This window comes from Ascaphus truei, chromosome 4 (genome assembly GCF_040206685.1).
Source record: "Ascaphus truei isolate aAscTru1 chromosome 4, aAscTru1.hap1, whole genome shotgun sequence".
Lineage (NCBI taxonomy): Eukaryota > Metazoa > Chordata > Amphibia > Anura > Ascaphidae > Ascaphus > Ascaphus truei.
Window position 1 is genome coordinate 125,115,940 of NC_134486.1, and position 25,659 is coordinate 125,141,598.

At 43.7% G+C, this 25,659-nt stretch overlaps 1 protein-coding gene across 1 annotated transcript; it reads right to left on the minus strand.

The window, feature by feature from the left end:
• Positions 1–25,121, minus strand: LOC142492296 (sulfotransferase 6B1-like). Its single transcript, XM_075594967.1, has 6 exons — positions 24,972–25,121; positions 19,607–19,696; positions 6,602–6,728; positions 6,337–6,431; positions 1,300–1,456; positions 1–189 (listed from the first exon to the last, which is right to left on the minus strand). Exons 1-6 carry the CDS (start codon positions 25,119–25,121, stop codon positions 59–61), a joined length of 750 nt encoding a protein of 249 aa, XP_075451082.1. The 3' UTR covers positions 1–58.
• Positions 25,122–25,659: the final 538 nt, after the last annotated feature.

Below are 25,659 nucleotides of genomic sequence, written 5' to 3' on the forward strand. Positions count from 1 at the left end.
AAATGAAGGTAGCAGTGATACATTCTTTTATTTGAAGACATGTTTTAAGTAATGACTTTTAAAACTTGCAATATTTATTATAGTTCAACTTCTCTCCCAGCTTTGTTCCTGCTAGACACAGTTCAAACTTGGCATCCATCTCTTGGCTCTGAGCTTCAGTAAAAAGGCTGCTCCAGTCCCCTACGTCTCCTTTCAAAAGAGAAAACGAGTTAGCGTTCTGCCTTTACATATATACAGTATATTATTTAGCAGTTATGGACTTTATTTTCTTCCATATGGTTGTGATTCAAATGTTTTTTTGCATCTTTTACCTGTGAGCATTTTCTTATCTACTTATGCATTGATTACACAACAATTGGTACACAAAAAATATTATATAAATGTGTTTGAGGAAAAAAAATTAACTGGGGAATGAACCTTTTGGCTCATTGAATCTGCTTGTATCACGATATAACATGTTTTTTGTATTTGTGAGTTTTTATCACAGTCTACATTTATTCATTTTCTGTAGTGGCTGTGGTATAGGAAGGAGAACCCACCCATATACTGAAGTAACAGAAGTTATATAACAATAATGCTATTGAAAACAATGTCTAAGGTGAACGCATTATCTAAGACGTTGTTTTGTGCGTTCACTAGGTAATAACATCTGCTACATCTGTACTTATTGCAAGGGACTTCATTACTGTGTTAAATATATTTTACTGGGCTACTTTCCAAATAGATATTTTTTATACAAAAAAAGAGTTACATTTCTAATTCTTAAAAGGCTACTATACATTCATATTGTTAAACACAAACTAACATCATTAGACAATTAATTAACTACAATTATTTTTGAATGTTATTATATTTTAAAAAATAATAATGAACCAGCTCTTTACAACCTTATGACAGTATATATGCCAGATGTGGGGGAACATTTTGAATCAATACTTTGAGTGCCCTCAGGGTGTAGAAACTATATCATAGAATCTGGCACTCCAGGGCCCCTTGATGTAGTTGCTATGTATAAAAAAAGCCTGCTGGTTTTACTAAGGGAAATCCCATCCTGCGCTCCGATGTGATCCACACTATGAGGAAAGGAAGGGATGTGACTCCTACCCATCTGTTCTGTCATCAGTGATGGAGCGACCACGTGATCGCGAACTGCTGGAGGGGTTATGCCACTCTTCTGCCGCGGCCCCTCCGGTACTCTTATGGTTAATATAAAGGTATTCATTAACATCCAACAATATAAAATATAAAACTGGTTTTATCTACTGTAAATTAGTTTGTATTTGTTTTCCCATTACTTACCTTTACGGAACAAAGCATCAGCTATTATACCATGTGTCTCTTTAGATTTATCTTTCATAGATTTAAAGGTCGTTCGGTTTTCAATTAACAGAATTTGGTCCTCAGTCAAAGAGATCCCAAAGAATTTAGATATCTTCTTCAATTGCACAGGAAGGTCCTTCAATGAGAAAAATCACTTTAGCATAACAGACTCTTCACTTCAATAAAACATACACAATAACACGTCGCTCACCATAGACCAAAAACACAAAATATTATCTGGTGCAAGGGGGGAGGAGAATATAACATAGGCACAGACAAAAATGATAAGAGATCACAAAAAAACCCTAATAGTTGCACTCAAGATAAGTCACACTAAACGTAATAGCATGGCCGCCATGAAGGCTTGAATAGCCAAACCCTCCAAATAGGGTCGACCGCAATTTGGTCACACACGAATACAAAAAAATAATAAAGTTTTAATGTAACAGATAAAATATGACAAAACACTTAAAATAATGATAAAATCCCCATGCACTGAGTGGGGGCAGATATATGTATGATACCGTAATATATCAGATGAGTATCTATATTAAAGCAGATGGTAACCGGACAGCCACACAGTAATTAGGGGCTAGTTCCCATATAGCGGTATTTAATTAATTAGTCAGGGAAAACATATCAAAAGTACAAAATATATAAGTAGACCCAGCACATTATGCTATTGTGTAGAACGCTGGTTGTAAGTGAACATAAATATGCAGCCTGTCTAAAGCACATATAGTGTCTGAATGGAGTGTTGGCTGCTAATGGAACAGATATGCAGTCTATCTGTATCCACCCCTCGCTTCTGTATGTAACTATGTTTAACTGCTATAAGGTGGAATATATGTAGTTCATATGTAAAATATTTGACTGTTGAAAAAGGAAAGTATGCTGCCTATCTGAATCCACATCTAACCTCCATGTGGAGCTTAGGTTGTTTAATACCAATCAACATACAACCTGGCTGTATCCACAGTAAGCGTTCTCTACTATGTGTCTTGGGTACGCGTCCGGAAACAAGATCTATCTGCCTCGTGCACGTTACTGTCAACGTAATGACGTCACCGAAACCCCGACGTATGTTTCACGTGTTAACGCGCACATTCTCAAGGGGGAGGAGTGGATACAGCAAGGTTGAATGTTTATTGGTATTAAACAACCTAAGTTCCACATGGAGGTTAGATGTGGATTCAGATAGACAGCATACTTTCCTTTTTCAACAGTCAGCAGTAAAATATTTTACATATGAACTACATATGTTCCACATGTGCCTATGTTATCTTCACTTCAATATGAAGATTTAAATGTCCTGTCCCCTTGATTATTTAGATGACCAAAATATTGTAATATAGACACTGATATTCAGGCATCTACAGTACATCATCAAGGGGCAGGACAGACCGGACTGATATAAAAAAAATACAGTACAATATTACAATAAATTACTTAATATATATTTTCTTTAACTGTGCATGCAATGTCTTGTATATAAATGTATACCTTGTTCATTTATGTAACTGTATTTGTAACCATGTATTATTTGTTTTACTCTGTGCCCAGGACATACTTGAAAACGAGAGGTAACTCTCAATGTATTACTTCCTGGTAAAATATTTTATAAATAAATAAACTTACCCCCCTTCATTACCTTAGTGGCTAACCACTAAGGTAATGACAAGGTTAATCCTTCCCATCACCCATCCCAGGAGGCTTAACCACCCACTCCAGGGCAAATCCCATGTTCATCCACCCTCTACCACCAACAGGAGTATACCCTCCACCCCACAGTAATGGTCAATAGCTCTATTAGCCACTAAGGTAATGAAACTGGGGTAAGTAATGTATTTTAATATTGTATCAGTACTCTTATTTGTATTAGCCCAGTCTGTCCCTTGATGATGTAGATGCCCAAATATCAATATCTATTTCATGAGGGGGAAAACTATTGGACCATAGTTGGTCATTTACATCAATGGGGGTGGAGAGGACATTTAAAAGATTTAAATGTTCTGTCCAATCTCATTGATGTAGATGACCTATTATGATCCTATGTTATCCCCCCTCATGACATAGATACCGATATATGGGTATCTGCGTTATCAAGGGCCTGGGAAAACTGTACTGACTGCTTTTCACCATCAGAGCTACTTTGGGGAGACACAGAGAGAGACTATTTATGTTCCTCTGCACAGCTCTTCCAGACTGGTGGCTTGCTTGGATTAACGCTGTGGGGGTCCCATTCAGAATCATGAACCCCCGCAGATTTAATCCTCCCTGGCTCCTTATGGTTTCTAGGGCCATGATCATGCATGGCAGCAGTCCGGTCCGGCCACATCTGTAGTGTAGGGCTGCTTTACAGTGATTTGTAGACATTTAGAGCCTGATGAAGTATGGTTACCCATATGAAATGTGTTGGATTATCAGCTATTGCAAATAGATGTTTTAGCTGTTTTGTGCTTGTTTTTGAACTTTCCATTGGACACTTTGTATGCTTATTTAACCCTAAGAGGTGTAGATGCTGTAAGCCCTCCTCGTGTGCTTCCCATAGGCACTACTGCTGTGTTGTACTCTGCCGCACGCTGTGCTTCCTGAAACCGACCGCACTAACAACTAAGGTGTGACTTGTGAGTATCCCGTTTACAACGGAGCTTGTCAGCTGAGAGGGATCCCCCCTCTCCTCTCTCCCCTCTAAGCAGACAGCCGTCTTGTACAGCATTTGGGAGAAGGAGGAGAAAAGACACTAGCGGTAACAGAGCTTGTCAACTGAAAGGGATTCTCCTCTCCCTCCCTCCTGAGCAGGTATCTGTCTTGCATGGTGTAACAGGAACTTATCACTGTTGAGAAAAATTGTCTCTAAATCCAGCAGTGTGCTGGTTAATTGCACAGGCAATCAACCAGACTCCAAAAAAACAGAATATAGGTGCGCTACTACAATTTAACACTCTTACACACCACCCCAGTGAAAGTAATGTGATCTTTAACACTCTTACACACCACCCCAGTGAAAGTGATGTGAACAGTACAGCCCAGATCTATCGCAGTGGAACAAACTTTGTGCTACTATCCTCCGTTATGAAGGACTAAGAGGGTTATTGCCTACTTGGGACTTACCCACTATTTACCCTTACGGCGCCACTGGTGACTGAGCCACAGATCGATCGGGCTGGAACATCCTGTGGCAGATGTGGAACCCCCTTATGTGGAGACCCCATGATATATCAGATGACATCTGAGTAGAGACGAGTCGGCTGGTTGGTGCTTGGGTAATTTGTCCCTTGAAATGCTTCATTAATTCATACCTTGATGTATGCAGTTTACTTACCGTTTATTGTGCCTCACATTATATATTTTTAATACACTATGAGCGTTGTGCGCTGTTCTTTTGTGTTTAATCAACCAGACCGCAGACCTGACTGATTAGGACAGTTAGAAAAAGCCTGATATAAGAAACAGGAAGGAGATTTTCTTAGCCCACAACTTGGCTGACCAGAGGAAAAGATGTCTTGATGCACACAGAAGGACTGTATGCTGACAGCAAGACAACGGGACAAGACCTCTATACCTGGACACAGACATTTCCATAGCACACAAGGTTTCTGACACAGGAGAGCAGAGAACAGCTACAAGAACAGATAGGATACTTTCTTGTTGGACTGTTGTATATATGTGTATGGGTGTGTGTGTGTGTGTGGTGGTAATTAGCTTAGCTACCCACCCAGTTAGAGAGGGCTGGAGTAAAGGTATAGATATTCTCCAAAGCACAGTAGGCCCTTATTTTGTTTAGTTTTAATATTTTTGCCGTGTTAAAGGAACAGGCGCAATAAAGCCTTATTTCAGTTTCACCTTAAAACGGTCTCCATTGCATACCTCTGCACACATCTCCTACACATGGTGTTTAGGAGAAGGAGGAAAGACACTAGCGGCACTGAGGGAGTTACAGCAAGTGCTTTTGCGACAGAAGAACCAGCTGTGTTTTTCCTGGCATTACTTGGAGACAGAAGCATAGAGGATTCGATCTATACCAGCCTTGTGCAGTTGCCATTTGTCCTGTGGTCGCTGCCAGACATAGACATTATATTTATACACTTACCAGTGAGCCTACCAAAAGCTGGAAGCTGGACGGGGCATACTTATTTACCATCCCTACCGGACTCAGTGATTGAAGATAACCCTTTCCTGCGAGGGTTCCTGCCCGACTGCGGTATTATGCTGGTTAATGAATGACATGTCCTATATTACTATTGATCTTGTACGTGCATTACTCACACTCACCATTTGATTGATATATTTATTTTGCTTACTACACTATGAGTTGTGCGCTTTTCTATTGTCTTTTTTTTTTTTTTACTGTTCTAGCGTGAGACGTTGGGCCATCTTTTTGATTAGCAGCCGATTCCTTTATCCTGTATTCAGGTCGTGTATTTATTATATTATATTTTGCACACTCCTTACACTTTTGTATTTAATTCTTGCCTTTGGTGCGCAATTTTTTCTTTTCCTGTAGACAAGGTTCATGTCAGGTGAGACCTGGCACTTCTAGCTTATCAGCTACTTCTGTGTGAACAAAGAACAGAGCAAAAAGAAAAACATATCCATAGCTTTGATAAAGATTGTAAAATCTCTCTAGAGCATTTGTTTACTATTGAAATGTTCAAAGGTTAAAAAATATTGTAAAGTAGTAATACTTATCTAGGGGGGTCATTCAGCTCCACTGTCCTTAAATAACTTTACTCATAAAAGGGAGTGCCTCTTAACCTCTTGAGGGATCAAGGCACCAGAGTGCCACAACCCTTCCGGCACTGGCTATCACTCCATCACTGACGATGGGGTGGAAGGGAAAGAGTCATCCCCCTTCCATTCCTCTTCATTATAGATCGTGTCCTGTGCTCCATTGGAGCGAAGGACGTGATCTCCCTACAAAAACAAGCACAAACTTTACGTGTCCGACCCCATAGTAGTTACATCTCAGAGCACCCAAAGGGTTAAAAGAAATCCATAGAAATCTGCACTCACCTCTTTCATCTCTTCAAACGTAATTATCAAGACATTCTCCTCATCAATGTGTTTGTTCCAGGCAAGAGCATGATCAAAATAGGACCCCCAGAGTACTAAAACATAGAGAGGTAATTTGTAAACTACTAAGAAGTACACAGAAACATAGAATTTTAACTGCAAAAAAATAATCACTCTTTCTTATGCCACTCTTTCTATTAAATGCATGCATTTTTACATGATAATTCAAAATGTTAGTGACGGTCATAATACGTGAAAACCCTACCTTTTCCATTCATGTAATCCTCGAAAAACAAATCCCAAGAACTGTAGGTAGGAAGCACCGGATTATTATTATAGAAATGAAAATACGAGACAGCCGTGTCTTTCGGATTCCGAAAAATGACTAAGGTCTGTTAAAAAAAAGCACAAAAAAATATATGAACATATTGTCTATAATCTGTGTTATTTTATAATATGCAAGTTAGGTATGTGAAATACTGTATTGTCTACTGTAGTTAGGAGTTTCTGCACTAAAGTGAGGTTTTGTAAGTAAAGAGTGTTAGCCAATGTTTATATACATCTTGTGTATCTGTGTATCTTCTAGGAAATAATAAAAAAAATAGTGGGAATATTGTTTTGCCTGTTAACGCCATTCTCTACTTTACATATATTATATAAAAAATACAACATATCTGAGCAACTTGTCAAAATTGGGCAAGGAGAGCAACTACTGTAGCATGCACCACACCTATTTAGATGACCAGATCTTAGTTCAGTCTAGTGGAGATTATCATGGATTTTGAACATAAGTATGTAGCAGGGCACTTTCCTTACCTCCGTAGGGAGCCAATTCCGTGGCTCAGGAGGATCGGGGGAAGTTGTGGCAGCCATCTTGCAGTTGGCGCCGCATGTGTAGTATGGACTGTGTGTAGCGTGGCGGCCATGTTGTGGTTGGCGCCGCTGGAAGGGGAGGGCCTGGAGACTAGTAAATCCTCGGCGGGACTGGAGGCCACGAGGTCAGTCCTGAGAGAGCCGTGGAAGGAGGAGGTAGTGTCCAGGGAGTTGGGAGCTTCCTGGACTAGGCCACTCTTTACCCCTAGGCCCTAGGTAGCCCCCTCATGGTAGTTAAGTGTGTGAGGGGTTCGCCCACAGTATAGGGATTACCCAATAGTAAGTTCTCCGCAGCGGAGCAGGACACCAGACTGTGCCACGAGTTACTCCGGCTGGAGACAGCACCGCGTGCGCGGCCTGGACATGAGGCGAGAGGGGATTGTTGTCGGAGACCCCGCGGCATGGGACCTGATCACCCCCATCTAGGACGCATCTAATGGTTAGGCCTGAACAAGGAAGGTAGAGTACACCAAATATACACAAGGGTAGCGCTGCCCTCACATATACACTTGGGACAAGGGAAGGCTCTGATGGACACAGGGTTACCGGTGCCCAGGGTATCTTAAGTATTGTGGGGGAGAGAAGCACCCTTATTATTGTTATTGTATTGCTATACTGTGGGATCACAGTAAAGACATATTGCATTACCTGTGTGAGTGTGATTTCTGGGGTATACAGTATAGGTATACCGGTTCCCATGAGGAGCTATCCCGCCAATGCTGGGATCCTCACGGGTCGAGGCGCTGCACCCATTCACATCAGGCTCCCCACTAGCGGAGGCTTGGTTTCCTGTAAGCCAACAGATAGCACCTAAGCGCATAACACCTGCGGTTTCCCTTAGGGGTAGGGAAAGGATGTTACAAGTATATTTAACTATCAATGCAGGCCTGTTATACCGATTACTCCTCCAGCTCTGGTGATATGAGGGGGGAGGGGCAGTGGAGTGTGCTGGTATAACAACCAGATGAAACATGTATTTTAAAGTCTGGAAGCAAAGATTTACAGTAACGAACTAGACCTTCCCATTGTACAATAGCAAAAATGTATTTACTAATAAAATGTAACACATTTTTACTGACATTTTCCACCACATTATGAAAGCAGAGCTTTCTGTCAAATTCAAATTACCTACAAAATTCCCCTTCTCTCCTTCAGGACTTCAGAATCCTCAGCTCCTCCTTCTAGCACATTCAAGCTATGCCCACTATGATGGTAGTCTGGAATGCATATTGAAGGTTAAGCCTGCTGGTTGTCCCTACCCATCAAGATGGTAGCCTAGGTTATAGGCATATATGGCCATTTTATGTAGCCGAATGTATACTGTGTTTCCTCCATGTAGACAATTTATTCCCTGTGTTGATTCGGTTGATTTTGTAAAGCTCCATTGTGTGGTGGGTGAATAATTCACTCAGCCCAGCCAGCACACAATAATGTCTTGGACTGTAATCTAATCTGGGCTAGGTGATGTGCTTGGGAACACCAGGGAAGTAGGAAAGGGCGTGGACTCAGGTTGGGGGACATGTATTTAAAAACCAGAGCTTTTATTCATCCCTAACTCTGAGGTGCCTATCTCGGTGGCAGATATGATTTGGAAACGGGGAACCAAGGCCTAGATTGTAGCCCTGATCTCCATTGGTCAGTGTGAACTCTCCTTAAGCCTGCATTTGTGGGCTGTACTAAAGCACTATAACTCCCCACAGCCCTGATTGCTCCATCTCAGGCGAGCCCTTGCCCTCTTATTGTCCAGCAAAGACAATTTCTTTACTGATTTGTCGACACCTGGTCTTTCATGGTTTCAGATGAGGTTGGGAAAGTATGTAAGCAGATGCTGATCAGGGCTCCACAGTTATTCAGAGTTTTTCCTTTGTTCATAGCTAGTCTTGGTGTCAGAGACTAGTGGAAGATTTGAACCTGCAAGCGGGTGGCTATCATCCCAAGGTACTGGTATACTGTGATACGGACAGATCGTGGATGACATCCTGGGTAAGCTAGCTATGTCAGAGCATAGTACCTAGTGAGCTAGTATTCCCCTGTAACGGTTTTTCTGGACCCTCCTGACCCACCCAATCTCAGATTGGCCCCTGTGGTCTAACCGGTCCCCATTACATGGTCGTGTCTGGTGGTGCACCTGTTGGCAACAGGACTCCTGAGTCACCCGCATGATGGTGTTTGGGGGATGTCAACCCAGACAGGCAGCTGAGGTAGTGTGCATGAGTCCTACCTACATACAGTGCAGCGCCTCCACCTCATCAGGATCTCTGCGTCCACAAGGAGATGGTTCTGATGAGGAACTCCTCTGTGGTGCCTTCCTCTGTGGAGTAACTTCACACTCACACATGGGGGTTCTTGTGAACAAGGGCATCTTTATTGATGGTATAGGCAGACTGCCCCTCGCAGCAAACAGCTTAGCCGCTCATCTTCTTCAGTGCTCTCCTTTCAGAAGATCTGCCCTCCCAATGGAGTTGGATCACCTCTCCCCTCAGGGAGATCACCACCTGTGCCAGGTCCCTGGACACAGGGTAGGCCCTGCCAGCCTTACTGCTGCAGGTCAGACTACTTGCTGTAGAATCCTTTTCTGGAACTCTTAATTAACACACTTGACCTCTTTCTTGACACACTAACTTTGGGCAGTTCTGTGTCTTATATACCTTAGGAAACAGCCACATCTCTGATGTCACTAACAGTGGACTCAGAGCCTGTTGCCACTCCCCTTGACTATATATGACACCTCACCAGGGTGTGAGGGCAAACCTCCATGATTGATGCTGGCAATCCTGTATACTTACCAAGCTTACTGCTAGAATGAGAGAGAACTGTATACCATTTTTACACGTGGCTACACCCCCATAATTTAACTTGTGGTTGTCCGCTCACCAATTTAAGTAATATATTGAATCATAAGTCAAGACACAGCCGGTGCATAGGAATGGTGTTACACAAAAACACAAAACCAGGAGATCACAGAATCTCTCAAAAGATCTCTAGTAGTTGCACTCCATGGCTGCTGAGATAAAGGGGGTTAAATACTCCCCGACACAATGTCTAATTGGCTTATAGAGATGCACAAAGTAACCCGGTAACCGTCCTCCCACAGTGCTGGGAGCAGTTACTTTGTGTACCTCTATAAGCCAATTAGACATTGTGTCGGGGAGTATTTAACCCCCTTTATCTTAGCAGCCATGGAGTGCAACAACTAGGGATCTTTTGGGAGATTCTGATTTCTCCAGGTTTTGTGATTCCCGCATAACTCTCTGTTTTGGTAAGTTAAAGCTGCAGTTCAGTTTATTTTTTATTTTTTTTTAATTTATTTTTTTAATTCAATAGTTTCATGTGGGCAATCTCTAATTAGCTAAAGAACTGTATAGCTGCCAGTCAAATCATTTTCCATGTATTGATTGGCGAAATCTTTAGATATGGGATATGTTTTTCCTCTGCTTCTGTCACTCAGTGGAAGCTCATGAATATTCATGAGCACTCCTGCACTGACATGTGCAAGACGGAGGGCAGGGCTCACAAAGGGGTGTGCCAGGGCTTGTGACAGGACATGAAGGGGCTGTGCCTTAGCAAATGGTTGTTAAAATAGAATACAAGAAAATTGGTCTTTCAAAGTTGTTTTTTTAAAACAGAAAATGCTAAAAGTATTTTTTCTTACTACAGAACTGATTTATTAAAAAAAAACACACATGCAGGATATTGACTGAACTGCAGCTTTAAGCTTTCTATTGTGCACTGTGTTGCTCGTGTTTGCTCTGGGCATAATAAACTCCATTTATTTAACTCCTGTCTGTGCTTGCGCTCGGTGTAATTGTCTGGTCTCCCATTACACCCATGTTAAAATCTGCTCTAGACCGGCTCTTCTTTTCGCCATTCTCCTATACTGCTTCTCTATGCATAGAGCTTTCACTTGTTACTCCCTATCTAAGGAACGCCTATCCCTTCCCTATCTGCCAAGCTTTTTTTCTCCCCACCTGGAAGACAAACTGTACATAAAAATTATTTTTGAATAAATGCTTTAAAATTACTTAACTAACCAGTACATAGGCACGTACAGTACAATACCTATTAGCAATGCTCTGTAAACATCACCAACATACTCCACCTCGTTCTGCCTCAAAACATACCACTTAGCCAACATCAATAAAGGAGTGCTGAGCTTTAGCCCCAGTCGTATGAATGCTAGCAAAAGTTTGCTAAACCTTGGTTGATCTAGGCCTTAGATTGTAAACTCCTTTGGGGTAAGGAATGCATTTTACCTTATTTTTTATTGTCTTGTGTATTTTGTATTTTTCTCTTTGCACACTGATGTCTTTGTATCAAAGCTGTTGGCGCTATGTAAATATGGAACACATAATATGTATTGTTTGCATCCTAATTTGGAGAGATAAAAAGCCCTCAATATGAACACCATGGAAGAAAGAAAAGGGTGGGTGGATATGATAGAAATGTAAAAAAGCTGTGTGTGCTGTGCACGCGCATAGTAAGTGAAACTTCTTTGTGTGTTGTCAGCAACATATAAAGTAACAATAATATTATTACTGCTTAGAGCATGAGTAAATTTGATTGGCGGGGTAATGTTTATTGGGCGGTGTTCGGCGCATCACTTGGGTGTGTGTCAGTCAGTGTGTGTGTGTGTGTCAGAGTGTGCGTGCGTGTGTCAGTGTGCGTGCGTGTGTATGTGTGCGTGCGTGTGTATGTGTGCCAGTGTGTGTGTATGTGTGTCAGTCAGTGTGTCTGTGTGTCAGTCAGTGTGTGTATGTGTCAGTCAGTGTGTGTATGTGTGTCAGTCAGTGTATGTATGTGTGTCAGTCAGTGTGTGTGTGTCAGTCAGTGTGTGTGCGTGTGTGTGTCAGTCAGTGCGTGTGTGTGTCAGTCAGTGTGTGCGCGTGTGTGTGTCAGTCAGTGCGTGTGTGTGTCAGTCAGTGTGTGTGCGTGTGTGTGTCAGTCATTGTGTGTGTCAGTCAGTGTGCGTGCGTATGTGTGTCAGTGTGCGTGCGTGTGCGTGTCAGTGTGTGTGTGTGTGTGTGTCAGTCAGTGTGTGTGTATTTGTGTCAGTCAGTGTGTGTGTGTGCGTGTATGTGTGTCAGTCAGTGTGTGTGTGTATGTGTGTCAGTCAGTGTTTGTGTGTGTGTGTGTGTGTGTGTGTGTCAGTCAATGTGTGTATGTGTATGTGTCAGTCAATGTGTGTATGTGTGTGTCTGTCAGTATATGTGTGTCTCTCTTTCTGTGTCCTGCCCCCTCTCTCCTGACTCCCCCCACCCCAGGCAGAGGTGCGGACCCGCAGCGGCTGTCTGAGTCTCCTGACTCTTTCTTCTCCCCCCCCCCGCCCCGGGAGACGCGGCCACACCGGCCCCGGAGACACACATTCATACGTTACACACATACACACAGCCGGGGAGACAAACGCTGGGGTTGCGTGCACGCAGGACCCCGGACTCGGCGGCTGCTGCTGGGCTATAAGGTTGTCCTCGGGTGTGAGGAAGGTGCCGGCCGTGTCCAATGGGGACGGGATGCGGGTCCTGGCCGTGTTCATATCGGATATCAGGAACTGTGAGTACCCGGGCAATTAATGCGTGCCAGGGGGTAATTAATGCGTGTCAGGGGTTAATTGTGTAAAGGAAACCTGATATCAATGGCATAGGGCAATAGATTATTTATTTATTTATAAAAAAAATTACCAGGAAGTAATACATTGAGAGTTACCTCTCGTTTTCAATTATGTCCTGGGCACAGAGTAAGACAAATAATACATGGTTACAAATACAGTTACATAAATGAACAGGGTATACATTATATACAAGACATTGCATGCACAGTTAAAGATAATTTATATTATGGGCGTATGAAACAGTTACAGACCAGATTAAAATGTGAGACAGCCTTAGATTTGAAAGAACTTAAACTGGTGGTGGATGTGAGAGTCTCTGGTAGGTTGTTCCCGTTTTGGGGTGCACTGTAGGAGAAGAAGGAACGTACGGATACTTTGTTGAGCCTTGGGACCATGAACAGTCTTTTGGAGTCTGATCTCAGGTGATAAGTGCTGCAGGTGGTAGGGGTGAGGAGCATGTTCAGATAGCTGGGTAGCTTGCCCATGAAGAATTTAAAGGCAAGACAGGAAAGGTGAACTTTGCGCCTAGACTCTAGTGATGACCAATCTAGTTCTTTGAGCATTTCGCAGTGATGTGTGTTGTAGTTGCATTGGAGAACAAAACGAAAAATTGAATTGTAGAGGGTGTCAAGTTTGCTAAGGTGGGTTTGAGGTGCCGAGCCATATACTATGTCTCCATAGTCAATAATTGGCATTAGCATCTGCTGTGCGATACGCTTTCTGACCAGGAGACTTAGGGAGGATTTGTTCTTGTAAAGTACCCCTAGTTTGGCATAGGTCTTGGTTGTCAGAGTATCAATGTGCATTCCGAATGTTAAGTGGGAGTCAAACCATAAGCCCAGGTATTTAAAACTAGTGACAGGGGTTAGGGTGGTGTTAGCGTTGGTTCTAATCAGGAGCTCAGTCACTGGAAGCTTTACAAATTTAGTCTTGGTCCCAAATACCATTGTTACAGTCTTGTCAGTGTTTAAAAACAGTTTGTTTTGGGAAATCCAGTTTTCGAGTCTCAAAAAGTCAGACTGAAGTATGTGTTGAAGGTCGGAGAGGCTATGGCTGTGTGCATATAGGATTGTGTCGTCTGCATACATGTGTATTGAGGCTCCCTTACAAGCTGTGGGAAGATCATTAATGAACACTGAGAAGAGTAGGGGCCCCAGAACAGAGCCTTGCGGGACACCACACTTGATATCCAGGGGGTTGGCGTTAGAGCCTGAGATGGACACATGTTGGGATCTTCCTGATAGGTAGGACTGGAACCAGTTTAAAGCATGCTTCCCTATTCCAGACCTCTGGAGTTTGTTAAGCAGGATAGCATGATCAACTGTGTCAAAAGCCTTTGCAACATCTAGGAATACTGCACCAGTGAGATGTCCCCGTTCCATTCCACACTGGATTTCATTGCAAACTTTTAGCAGGGTAGTTACCGTGGAGTGTTTGGGACGAAACCCAGATTGGAATTGGCTAGGGAAATTTGTCTTGGTATAGAAATCGCTTAATTGGGAGTGGACACATTTTTCCATGACTTTGGATAGAATTGGGAGAAGTGAGATTGGCCTGTAGTTTGAGACAGTGTTTTTGTCCCCACTTTTGAAGATTGGGACAACTCTGGCAGTTTTCCAGGTCTTAGGGATATGGCCTATAGACAGGATAGAGTTGACTATGGACGCAATTGGTTTGGCAATGGCTGGGGCACCAAGTCGTAGGAACCTAGATTGTAGTAAGTCAGGTCCACATTGGCTGCTTAGTTTTCGTTTGAGGAGTGCTTGTATAATCTCCTCTTCAGATACTGGGCCAAATTGAAAATTGTGGGCAGTGTTGGCAGGGGGTGGGGCTATGTGTGTACTCCCAGGATGAGATTTAGATTTGTGGTTTGGGCTGCGTTTCGCTAATAAGTTATTGGCACACCCCACAAAGTAATCATTGAATGCATTTGCAATGTCAGTGGGGTTTGTCAGAGTAATATCCCCCTTAGTGATATTACTTGGTTGTTGATGGTTAGGAGGCTGGAATATATTGTTGATAACCTGCCAGAAGTTAGCTGGGTTTGATGTATTTTGGTGGAGATTGTCAGAGTAATATTGTGCTTTTGCATGCCTTGTTTGCCTTGTGCACATATTCCGCATGCATCTGTAGTGATTGAGATCCTTGGTAGTGCCAGTTACTTTGTAGCTTTTCCACAAGATATCCCTGAGCTGGTAGAGTGCAATAAGGTCAGTTGTAACCCATGGAAGGTGGCCCCCCCGTACCCTTATTTTGCGTAGTGGAGCATGGGTATCGCAGAGTTTTAAGAACTCGGATTGGAAATAGTCGAGCGCAGAATCAGGGTCGGGAATTAAATCGATTCTGTGCCATGGGCAGTTGTAAGGTCATCCCTAAAGTGTTGTGGGTTAAAGTTTTTAAATGTTTTAGTGAGGAGAACTTTAGGGCTTGAATGGGGCGGTTTAATTTTCCTTACACAGTACACTATTGCATGGTCACTGAAAATGTCAGGAAGAATGCCAGAGGATTGGATTCTGCTGAGGTTTGAGGCGAGAATCCAGTCTAGCAAGGAATGGTTATGCGATTTCAGGTTTATCCGTGTGGGTTGGGAAATGAGTTGTGATAGGTTAAGTGACTTGAGTTGTATCTGGATTTTGTGGTTTTTAGGGTCAAGCCAATTGAAGTTTAAATCCCCAAGAACTAGCAGCTCACTCTTCTCATTCAGAGAGGAAATGGAGCCAAGAGATTGGGTGATATCAGTCAGGGATTGTAGAGGGGCTTTAGGGGGGCGGTAGATGCCAGCAACCAAGATGGGCTTAGAAAAGGGGAGGCAAATTTTGCCAACTAGTATTTCAAAAGAGGGTGGGCTTGGTGGGTAATTTAACAGTGTAAATTTTAAGGTGTCTGCAATATAAAATAACACCCCTCCTCCTCTCTTTGACCTATCTCTCCTAAAAATGGAGTATCCCTGAATGGCGATATTTGCATAAGGGGTTTTAGGGGTTAGCCATGTTTCTGTAAGAACGATGGCTTTGGGTTTATGCATAAGGCACCAAGCACTTAGTTCGTCCAGTTTGAGCAGCAGGCTCCGGATGTTTATATGGGCGACAGATAGCCCTTTTTGGAATTTAAAGGTGGAATTCACAGGGGCATGGGACAGAGCTGAAATGGGAGGACCTGGGTTAGGTTCAATATCACCTGCTAAAGAGAGTAACAGTACGAGTAGGAATTTGGGTAGTTGTTTGGAAGTTGTAAATTTGTGGTGTTTGCCATTAGAGTGAGCAGTGGTTGGTGCATGGGTGCATGCAAGGCAGTGTAATGGGCAGGGGGCAATTGCTGTTTGTGAAGGGACAGATACAGAATACGAGGGGGGGAGAGAAGGCAAATGCGGCATATTACTGAGAATCATTAATCAGGGGGGCAAGTATTGTGTGTGAGATGCATGTTGAGGTGTCAGAAACTATAAAGGGGCAAATTGAGGATGCTGGTAGGGAAGTAATGCGGGCGAAGGGGCAATTTGTGTGACGGGGGCAATGGTTGTAATTAGCTGACACGTGTATAGTGGTTACTAATGTATAAGGGGCATTTATTTTGTAAAGGCCGGGCATATGTGAGGGGCAGATACTGTGCTTAAGTGGGCCCCCCCTCCGGAAGTGCTGCGTGGGAAGCGGTGTGCTTAAACCCCCCGCTTCCCACGTTACCAGAGCAGGAGCCAACGTGTCTGTGCGCACATGCGCGGAATATGCGGACAGCGCAGCGGCCATTAGGAGCGGCGCCGGCGGCGATATCTGTTCGGTTACCCTCCATGATCCAGGGGCTCCTCTCCTCCGGCCCCGGCAGCGCTCAGTCAGCGGGACACAGGGAAGGGGAAGCGGAGGTAGCGAAGAGGGAGGTGAGAGGCTGAGCAGCGGCTCCTCCTCTCAAAGCTGGAGGACTTGCGGGGCTTCCGCCATCTTACTACACCCGCAGCACCGAGCCATCTTGGTATACCCATGGCAGCGGACGTGTGGGGGTAACGGCGGCCGTTAGGAGCATGTCACAGCAGGCGTGTGGGGGGTGTGGAGCCGTGACGTCACGTCACTACCGTTTCATTTTTCGTCTCCATCTCTCCAGTTTTGCCCCATCAGAATAGGTGTCACTAAAGAAGTTTCACTTCAATAATTCAAAGCTATCAATAAAGTATCAAGGGGAATCTGATACATTTATTCAGAGAAAACAGAATGCTAGAAGAGTAGGTCATGCACTGAAACTGGAAGAAAAATCTGAAGAACTAGAGGTTAACTCAACAAGGTAGTGGATCCGTGGAAAAGTCTCACAGGAGTGGCGGTGAAGACAACAACAGTAAAGGAAATAAACGCGCTTGGGAAATAGACAAAATAATAATAAATATTCAGAAGAGCTAGTGATGAAGTAATGTCATTATAGCTGCACTTACCTTAACTTTCTTCTCAAACAGGGATTTCGGGATGTCATCATAGTATAGATGTGATGCTATACACAAAGAAAAACCCGCACAGCTGATGATAACCACAGTGAGGTGCTGACTGGATGGAGACTGATTGTATCATATGGGAGAAAAAAGAACCCAGTCTTCCAGCACTCAATCACAAACAAATGTAGAGTTGTAAATTTAAAATACTTTATTAATGCCAAGAATAAAAAAATGGGTGTTAAAACGTAATTAAACGGTGTATTGTAACAGCACGTGACTGTGTCCAAATGTTACCCACCTTGAGCTGGGTGGGTGGATGTAGTAATAAAACCCCTTATGGATATTCGGGATTTGGACTGCTATATGTTATAGCTTCCTAAAAGGTATAGGAAAGGAGTCTATAAAAACTCACCCAGAGGTTTTGTCAATGTAAGTGTATCCGGGTATGTAGTGCACACTCACAAGATACACTTATGGTGCAATAGTATTAGTATACTATGCAAGGTCAGACCGTATCCACCCCTATTGTGGGAATAAACTGCTCCCTGCGTGATATCTTAGTTGGCGCTAGATCTTTTGCGGATTCATATTACGCCCACATAATAAGGTAAAACACAGGCTTATAAGCAAGTATGAGGTGAGGTATATATTAGCGTTTATCAGGTATATATACTGCAGAGTGTTGATTCACCATAGGTGGTAGTAATAATGCCGTGGTGTTTCTATTTGTACTATAAACCCTGAGGGCTCACCTATGGTGGTGTCAGTGAGGTATAGGTAATCTCAACTCAGTATAGAGGTCTGTGTGTATTTATAATAGCCTGTTGAAGCAACCTCCACTATATTGTGGTTGCTGCAGCTGAGGTCAGCACTGGTTATAGGGCTAATAAATACACATAACAACTGACAGAATATATGAATCTCCTGAGTAGATGAACACACTGACAAAATGCAGCTAATACCAGCTAATAGGGTATGTGTGGGGTTAATGATGGGATGGAATCAGTGTTCACTCACCCCACCCCCCTTTCCCTGTATAGCAGCTATATACCAATTGTGAGTTTAAATAGGGGCCGGTCTAGCTATAAGTCGCATAGTCCCCTATATCAGCGCTGATCTTGGTTATATCAGCGCTGATATGTTCGAGGACATGCCTGTCTGTAGGTGGGTTGAATAGACCCCTAAAGGTAAGAGGATCACGCTGTATGGTTACAGAGCGCGATCCCGGCTTCACATGCACGCCGGGGGGAGCCGTAAGTCACTCAACGCGGATCAATATCCATCTGCTGTTGAATTTCAAATGAGCAGGCTTCCCGCGTGTGCAGGAGAGGATTGCCTGGGTAAGAGGATCGCGCTGTATGGTTACGAAGCGCGATCCCCACTGAACATGCACTTTGGGGGAAGCCACAAATCTTTTAACGCGGATCAATATCCCTCTGCTGTTAAATTTAAATGAACTGGCTTCCCGCGTGTGCAGGAGAAAGATGCCGACGCACGCGTTTCACGTAGTGAACGCTTCTTCAGGGCACGTAGGGGGAGGTCCCTGCGTGTGGAGGCAAGTTTATATAGCCAACGTGAGAGTGCCTGTTCCTACACTTAACCCCTTCGTTACTGCTGATAGACAGATACAATATCCCATTGCCATAGATGCACTAATTGTGGTCTGCAGACTAGTAACTGCCTTATTGCCAGATTCAATATGCCCATTATGTCGTTGCATAAGTGGCAAACTAATTACATGATCCAGGGGCTCCTCTCCTCCGGCCCCGGCAGCGCTCAGTCAGCGGGACACAGGGAAGGGGAAGCGGAGGTAGCGAAGAGGGAGGTGAGAGGCTGAGCAGCGGCTCCTCCTCTCAAAGCTGGAGGACTTGCGGGGCTTCCGCCATCTTACTACACCCGCAGCACCGGAAGCTCTGTGCCAGCCATCTTGGTATACCCATGGCAGCGGACGTGTGGGGGTAACGGCGGCCGTTAGGAGCATGTCACAGCAGGCGTGTGGGGGGTGTGGAGCCGTGACGTCACGTCACTACCGTTTCATTTTTCGTCTCCATCTCTCCAGTTTTGCCCCATCAGAATAGGTGTCACTAAAGAAGTTTCACTTCAATAATTCAAAGCTATCAATAAAGTATCAAGGGGAATCTGATACATTTATTCAGAGAAAACAGAATGCTAGAAGAGTAGGTCATGCACTGAAACTGGAAGAAAAATCTGAAGAACTAGAGGTTAACTCAACAAGGTAGTGGATCCGTGGAAAAGTCTCACAGGAGTGGCGGTGAAGACAACAACAGTAAAGGAAATAAACGCGCTTGGGAAATAGACAAAATAATAATAAATATTCAGAAGAGCTAGTGATGAAGTAATGTCATTATAGCTGCACTTACCTTAACTTTCTTCTCAAACAGGGATTTCGGGATGTCATCATAGTATAGATGTGATGCAAAAACTCTTGGTGAAGGTCGGTCTTTCATTTTCTAAGAGGAAAAAAAAATCATATAAAATGAAACGTACGGTTCTATATTTGCAAGCCTGTCATCACACGGACATATGAAAATGTGTAAGCACAAACATTAATTCATTTGCTGATAGTAGCAGCAATATATTACCCTCTGACATTTCTGGCTGCTGATCCCTAACGTAAGTACTTATTGCTCTTTAACCCTACTGAACAAATTTATTAACACACTGATGCACACAAAGTAATTCACTGACACTTGCTAAATGCACACACAAGGCACTGCTACTTTTGCATTCTCACACAATTATATAAATACATGCCGACCTATACATGCTCATATACTGCTGAAATTTACCTGTGTTTCTTCGCTTACAAGGATGCTTACGTACAGTAGGTGCACGCACAACAACATCCATACAAATGAGTGGCATGTTGCATATGAATGCCACATATTGCACGATCACTTAATATATACCCCTATGACTTTTAAAAATGAGTATCTTTTGCTAACTGAATTTTTATTGTTTTTCTCTCCCTCGTATGGAGAAAAACTATGACAGATTATAACACAAGTGTACTGTATTATCCATCTAATATCAAATATCGTCCCCAAATCACCTTCGTAACAGCAGTAACATAGTTGTGGTTTTCTGAGAAGATTGTCAAGTAATAGAGAAGAAACAGGACTTTAAAAAAAGAGTCCCACTTAGATTTCCAAAAAATACTTTGCAAACAAATTACCAATAAAATTAGCTCCTTAAAGCAATCATCTATGCTGCTCATTTTTTTTACACACATGTACTGTATAATTACCTTATTTTAGACAAGGAATCCCCGTAGCTAAACCGCAGACCTCTAGTATTAACTGTATGTTGAATGCTGTTGTTGTGATTCGAGAAGGATTTAGTGGAGATAACATTGTCACAGGCCTTGCAACTATGGCATTTGTACATGCCTAGAGCCGAAGAGGTAAGACAGTTAGATTGTTTAGTCCGCTTGTAGTGGCTATGTACCAGATGATCTCTTAGGTTCTTGGAACGCCTGCGTTTGATTGTTGGAACAGGCCTGGTACATCCTTGAAGTCATCATCTGAAAGAATAAAATGCCAGTGTTTAGTGGATAAATGCGCACAAGGGATAGAATTAGTATTATTTTAATTAAAACAAAGACATAGACAGCTGAGAGGATCCAACCCCTCCTCAGCTCAATGGGTTAACTGCCCAGATATATAAACCATACATATGGTCTCTAAACATAGAATACCCTAAAACAGTGAAACACACACAACAAAAGAAAAACACAATCAATGTTAAAAATAAACAAAGAGAGAATTAACAGCCCAAGGGAATTTAAATAAAAACCGCCATAGAGAGCTATAATACCGCTGACAGGGGGAAACGAACACTCACACTAAGGCAAAGGTGGGGGTCCACTGATGACCGTACGGGATCCGGATCACGGCACCAGGGAAGATGAAAACAGCCACCACTAGAGCCTCAGGCAGGCTCCGTCTCAGCCTCTCAGCAAACACGCGCAGGATGACCTGTCGTGACCTCTACGCGTTTCGCACCACGTGCTTCGTCAGGAGAACGTGGTGCGAAACGCGTAGAGGTCACGACAGGTCATCCTGCGCGTGTTTGCTGAGAGGCTGAGACGGAGCCTGCCTGAGGCTCTAGTGGTGTCTGTTTTCATCTTCCCTGGTGCCGTGATCCGGATCCCGTACGGTCATCAGTGGACCCCCACCTTTGCCTTAGTGTGAGTGTTCGTTTCCCCCTGTCAGCGGTATTATAGCTCTCTATGGCGGTTTTTATTTAAATTCCCTTGGGCTGTTAATACTCTCTTTGTTTATTTTTAACATTGATTGTGTTTTTCTTTTGTTGTGTGTGTTTCACTGTTTTAGGGTATTCTATGTTTAGAGACCATATGTATGGTTTATATATCTGGGCAGTTAACCCATTGAGCTGAGGAGGGGTTGGATCCTCTCAGCTGTCTATGTGTTTGTTTTAATTAAAATAATACTAATTCTATCCCTTGTGCGCATTTGTGCATTTTTTCTTCTCTGTTTCTCAGGGTGTCCTCCCCCCTTTTAGGGGGGATCACCTCTGAAGTGGGAGCTTCTGGGGAGACGCTCCATGCACGTGCAGCACAGGGATCTTTCCAACCAATACATCTGCAGCACGAGCGCTGAATATCCTTCTCTCTGCTTTCCAGTGTTTAGTGGATATACGCTTGATCTGCCACTATCTCTTGTTGTATGTGCGCAGACACCTTATTTGCTTTTTGGTTGTTGTTGTTGTGGCATTCTTGGCTTGTAAAAGTGTGTACATGTGACAGGATGGCCTCACGGTAGGGTCAGTAAGAGTCTAAACAAGGTGTTAGGCTTAACCTTCAGTGGTTTATTTTCCATTTTTTATAAGATGCATCCGTCCCTTCTGACTTTAAAGGGCCTATTCAGGTAGCTTCGACAAGTTACTTAACGCTTGTAAAGTGCACTTTACAAATGATTTTGCAAGTGTAGCTATTCAGAAAGCTGTGATAACATGTCAAAATAGCCTGGAAACTGCCTTTTTATAAGTGTTATCACTCTTGCAAAAATAAACCGAGCGGTAGGTCAAAAAATGCTGAAACTTGCATTTTTTTTGCAACACAAGTTTATTATAACTATATAAAATAACAATATGGAGCCATTTAGGTAAAGGGGAAGAATATTTAGGCCACGTGGTCCTTCGCTAATCTGCCATCAATTTCTATGTTTTGTTATCTGCATTACCACTGGTCTATGATGTCTCCAAAAAGGGCTGGCTGTGAATATTACGTGGCTCAGTGCTTCTCCTCACTCTCCTCCAGCAGGGTCCAATGTCAAATGACGTTGCCTTACCATGGCAACAGACATCATGTGACATTGTGACGACATGCATCATCATGTTGTCATGGCAATGCTACGCCATTTGATGTCTCGACGCCATGATGAGGGACCCTCCAAGGAGATGGTTGAGTAGAAGGTAAGAGACATTTACAGAGGCTCCGCGTTCTCCCAGTTGTTGTGGGGAAGAGCCTCTGTAACACGGGGCTTGGTGCAGTGGCCCCGATGGGACTGCCATAAAGCCGGCCCAGTCTCCAAACACTAGTAATCTTTCATTATATGGAGCTTTCCAACCCTTCCTAAAGAGCAAGTAACAGGCCAAGGAGTGGGACTGACTTCTGATTCACCTTTTTTGATTATCTGTTGCTATAAATTAGAAGAAATAAATGTGACAAAGAGCAATTTTTCTAAAGTAGATGTAAACAGAATGCACCATTTTTTTTAAAAAGAAAGAATACTTTGCCCAGTACTAAGTAAAGGAAAAATTGGGATATAGAGGGACGTGCGTTGGTATTTTTTACTTTTGTTCTTGAAAAACCATACTGGATCAGCACTCACAAAAAAAATAAGAGTAAATGATAGACTCATGTTTTTCTTTTGGCTTAATTAAGCCTGACTAAGGGGCCAGGAGGTCTTAAACCGTTACTCTATTTTGCATAGTTAACAGTTTGTGTCAGTTCCTTTCTTTGTGTGTCCTATTTTTTTGTATTTCTGCTATTTTTTTTTGGATACATTAAAGAAGAAACTTGTTGAGACCAAAAGGAAAACATGAGTATCATTTTCCCTTAATTATTTTTTTAGTGCTGATCCAGTATGTTTTTTTTTTTATAATTGTATGCATCCAGCGGTATAAAGTAGATGTAGGATCCTAGCCAGGGCCGCAGACACATTTCTCAAGACCCAGGACTAGAATTTTGACCGGTCCCCCACCCCCCATGTTGTTGGCCTTACTGGCCTCCCCCCTTTCATATCTCCTTGCCAGCCCCCTCCTCTATCCCTTCCTCTCACACCTCTATCCCCCTGTAATAGCGACTTATCCCTGTTTTAGAGAAAAGCTGCCTCAGAGCTCTGAATCCAGCATGGAGCTAGATAACTGCAGCCACTCAATTAGTCAGTCTCCACCTGGACTAATCAGAGCTCTGTGAAAGAGCGTTGTGTGAGACACAGGAGGGAGATTTTCTGGGCACAGTAATATCTGGGCTGACAGAAGGAGAGGAGAGTATTGAGAGCACAGGAGGGCTGTGTTCTGAGAGCAAGACACAAGGAGACCAGACCTTTTTTCCTGGACACAGAGGACCCAGGAATCTGCCAGAGGCAGGACCCTCAATCACACCAAGACACCTGGACACCCCTCACATGAAGGACAACCTGCTTTAAGGTACTGCAGAGACTTTGGGGTGATGTGGGTAAGGGGCTTCCCCACACCCCCCAGCCTTGCTGAGAGGGACTGGGGAAGTACGTTAGCCCTTACAAAGAGATAGGTGTTTGTTGTTTTTCTATATTTGTGTTTGCTGTGCTGTTTAAAGGGACAGGCTCAATAAAGTCATACAGTATGTTAATTTCACCCTAAACTGTCTCCATTTGCATACCTCTGTACATATCTCTTACACCTCCTCTATAAGCCCTCCTCTATCCCCCCCTCTCGAGCCACTTCCTCTACACATGTATTTTTCTTCCCCTCCTCTTCACTCACTCTCCTACCTCCCTATTGTTTAATTACCCTCCTCTCCCTCAACCACACACAGGCACTTCCCCCCCACACAGACAAAATACAACCCCCCCCCCCACACACACACACAAAACAATACCCCCCAGCCACACAAAAATACCCCCACTCCCCCCACATAGGGTTGCCAGGTGGCTTCTCCAAAAATACTGGACACAATGGTGAAAAATGCTGTGCACTCAAAGTCGGTGTGGAGGTATGTTATTCATAAATGATCAGACCGTTACGTCATTTTTTCTAAATTTCACTCCAAGTATGCACCAATTTGAACCATTTCATATTCTATTTCGTAAAAAAATTCTGGGGCATTTTTTATGAAATAGAATATGAAATGGTGCAAATTGGTGCATACGTGGAGTGAAATTTAGAAAAAAAATTACAGAATGGACAGATCATTTATAGATAACATACCTGCAGTTATACATAGCCAGCAATACTGGTCTTAATGCTTCTCTCCCACTACTACCAAGATTGTTGCAATCCCCCTCATATTCTCACTACCCCTCATCTTCTCAACCCCTCTCACCGCTCCTCATTCTCTCACCCCCCTCCTCATCCTCTCCTGGTATCACCACCACCACTCCTTCTTCTTCCTCCTCCTCATCCCTTCCTGGTATCTTATCTGTGGAGCTCCTACTGGCAGACAGGGACACAGTGGAGTTCTTCTCTCCTCTCCCACATGTAAAGCTGGAAGGAAACTACATTTCCCGGCAAGCAAATGGGGGAGCCGTACACGCTCCTTAAGGATGTAAAGCCCTCCCATTGGTCAGTCTTCTCCTTGGGGGGGACAGGAGGTGGTGACACTGCCCGTTGCCATTGGTTACGAGACGCTGCAGCCTGTAGTAGACTCATTCTGCCGCTTCTGTATCAGAGGTAAGAGCGGGGACCCTGCACCCGGGCACCCTCTGCACTCGGGCTTCCCGCCGCACGTCCAGAGAGGGAGAATACGGACACATACATGTCTGGTACTACCTCTAATTTTTTACCGGACTGAGGGAAAATGACTGGTCTGTCCAGTTCAAAACTGAACACCTGGAAACCCTACCCCCACAGCCAACACAAAATACAACCCTCCCACCCAGCCCGACTTCACACACAAACACTCACACACCCTACCTTTGGGGTGATCTGGTGCCTCGGCTCTCCCCAGCTGCTGCTGGGCCTCTCTCCCACGCCGGGCTTCATTCTCTGTGAGACCAGGCCTCTCTCCCTCCAGGGCGCGCCGGATGCTGGGTCCTCAAAGAAGTTGCACTAAGCATCCGGTGAGCACCGGTGTGAGAGAGCCCCGGCCTGGCAGAGGACGGCTTGGCTTGGCAGAGAGGCCCATCAGCAGCTGGGAAGAGCCAGGGCCTAGCAGCCGCAACCAGCGTCCCGGCAGCCAGATGCAGAA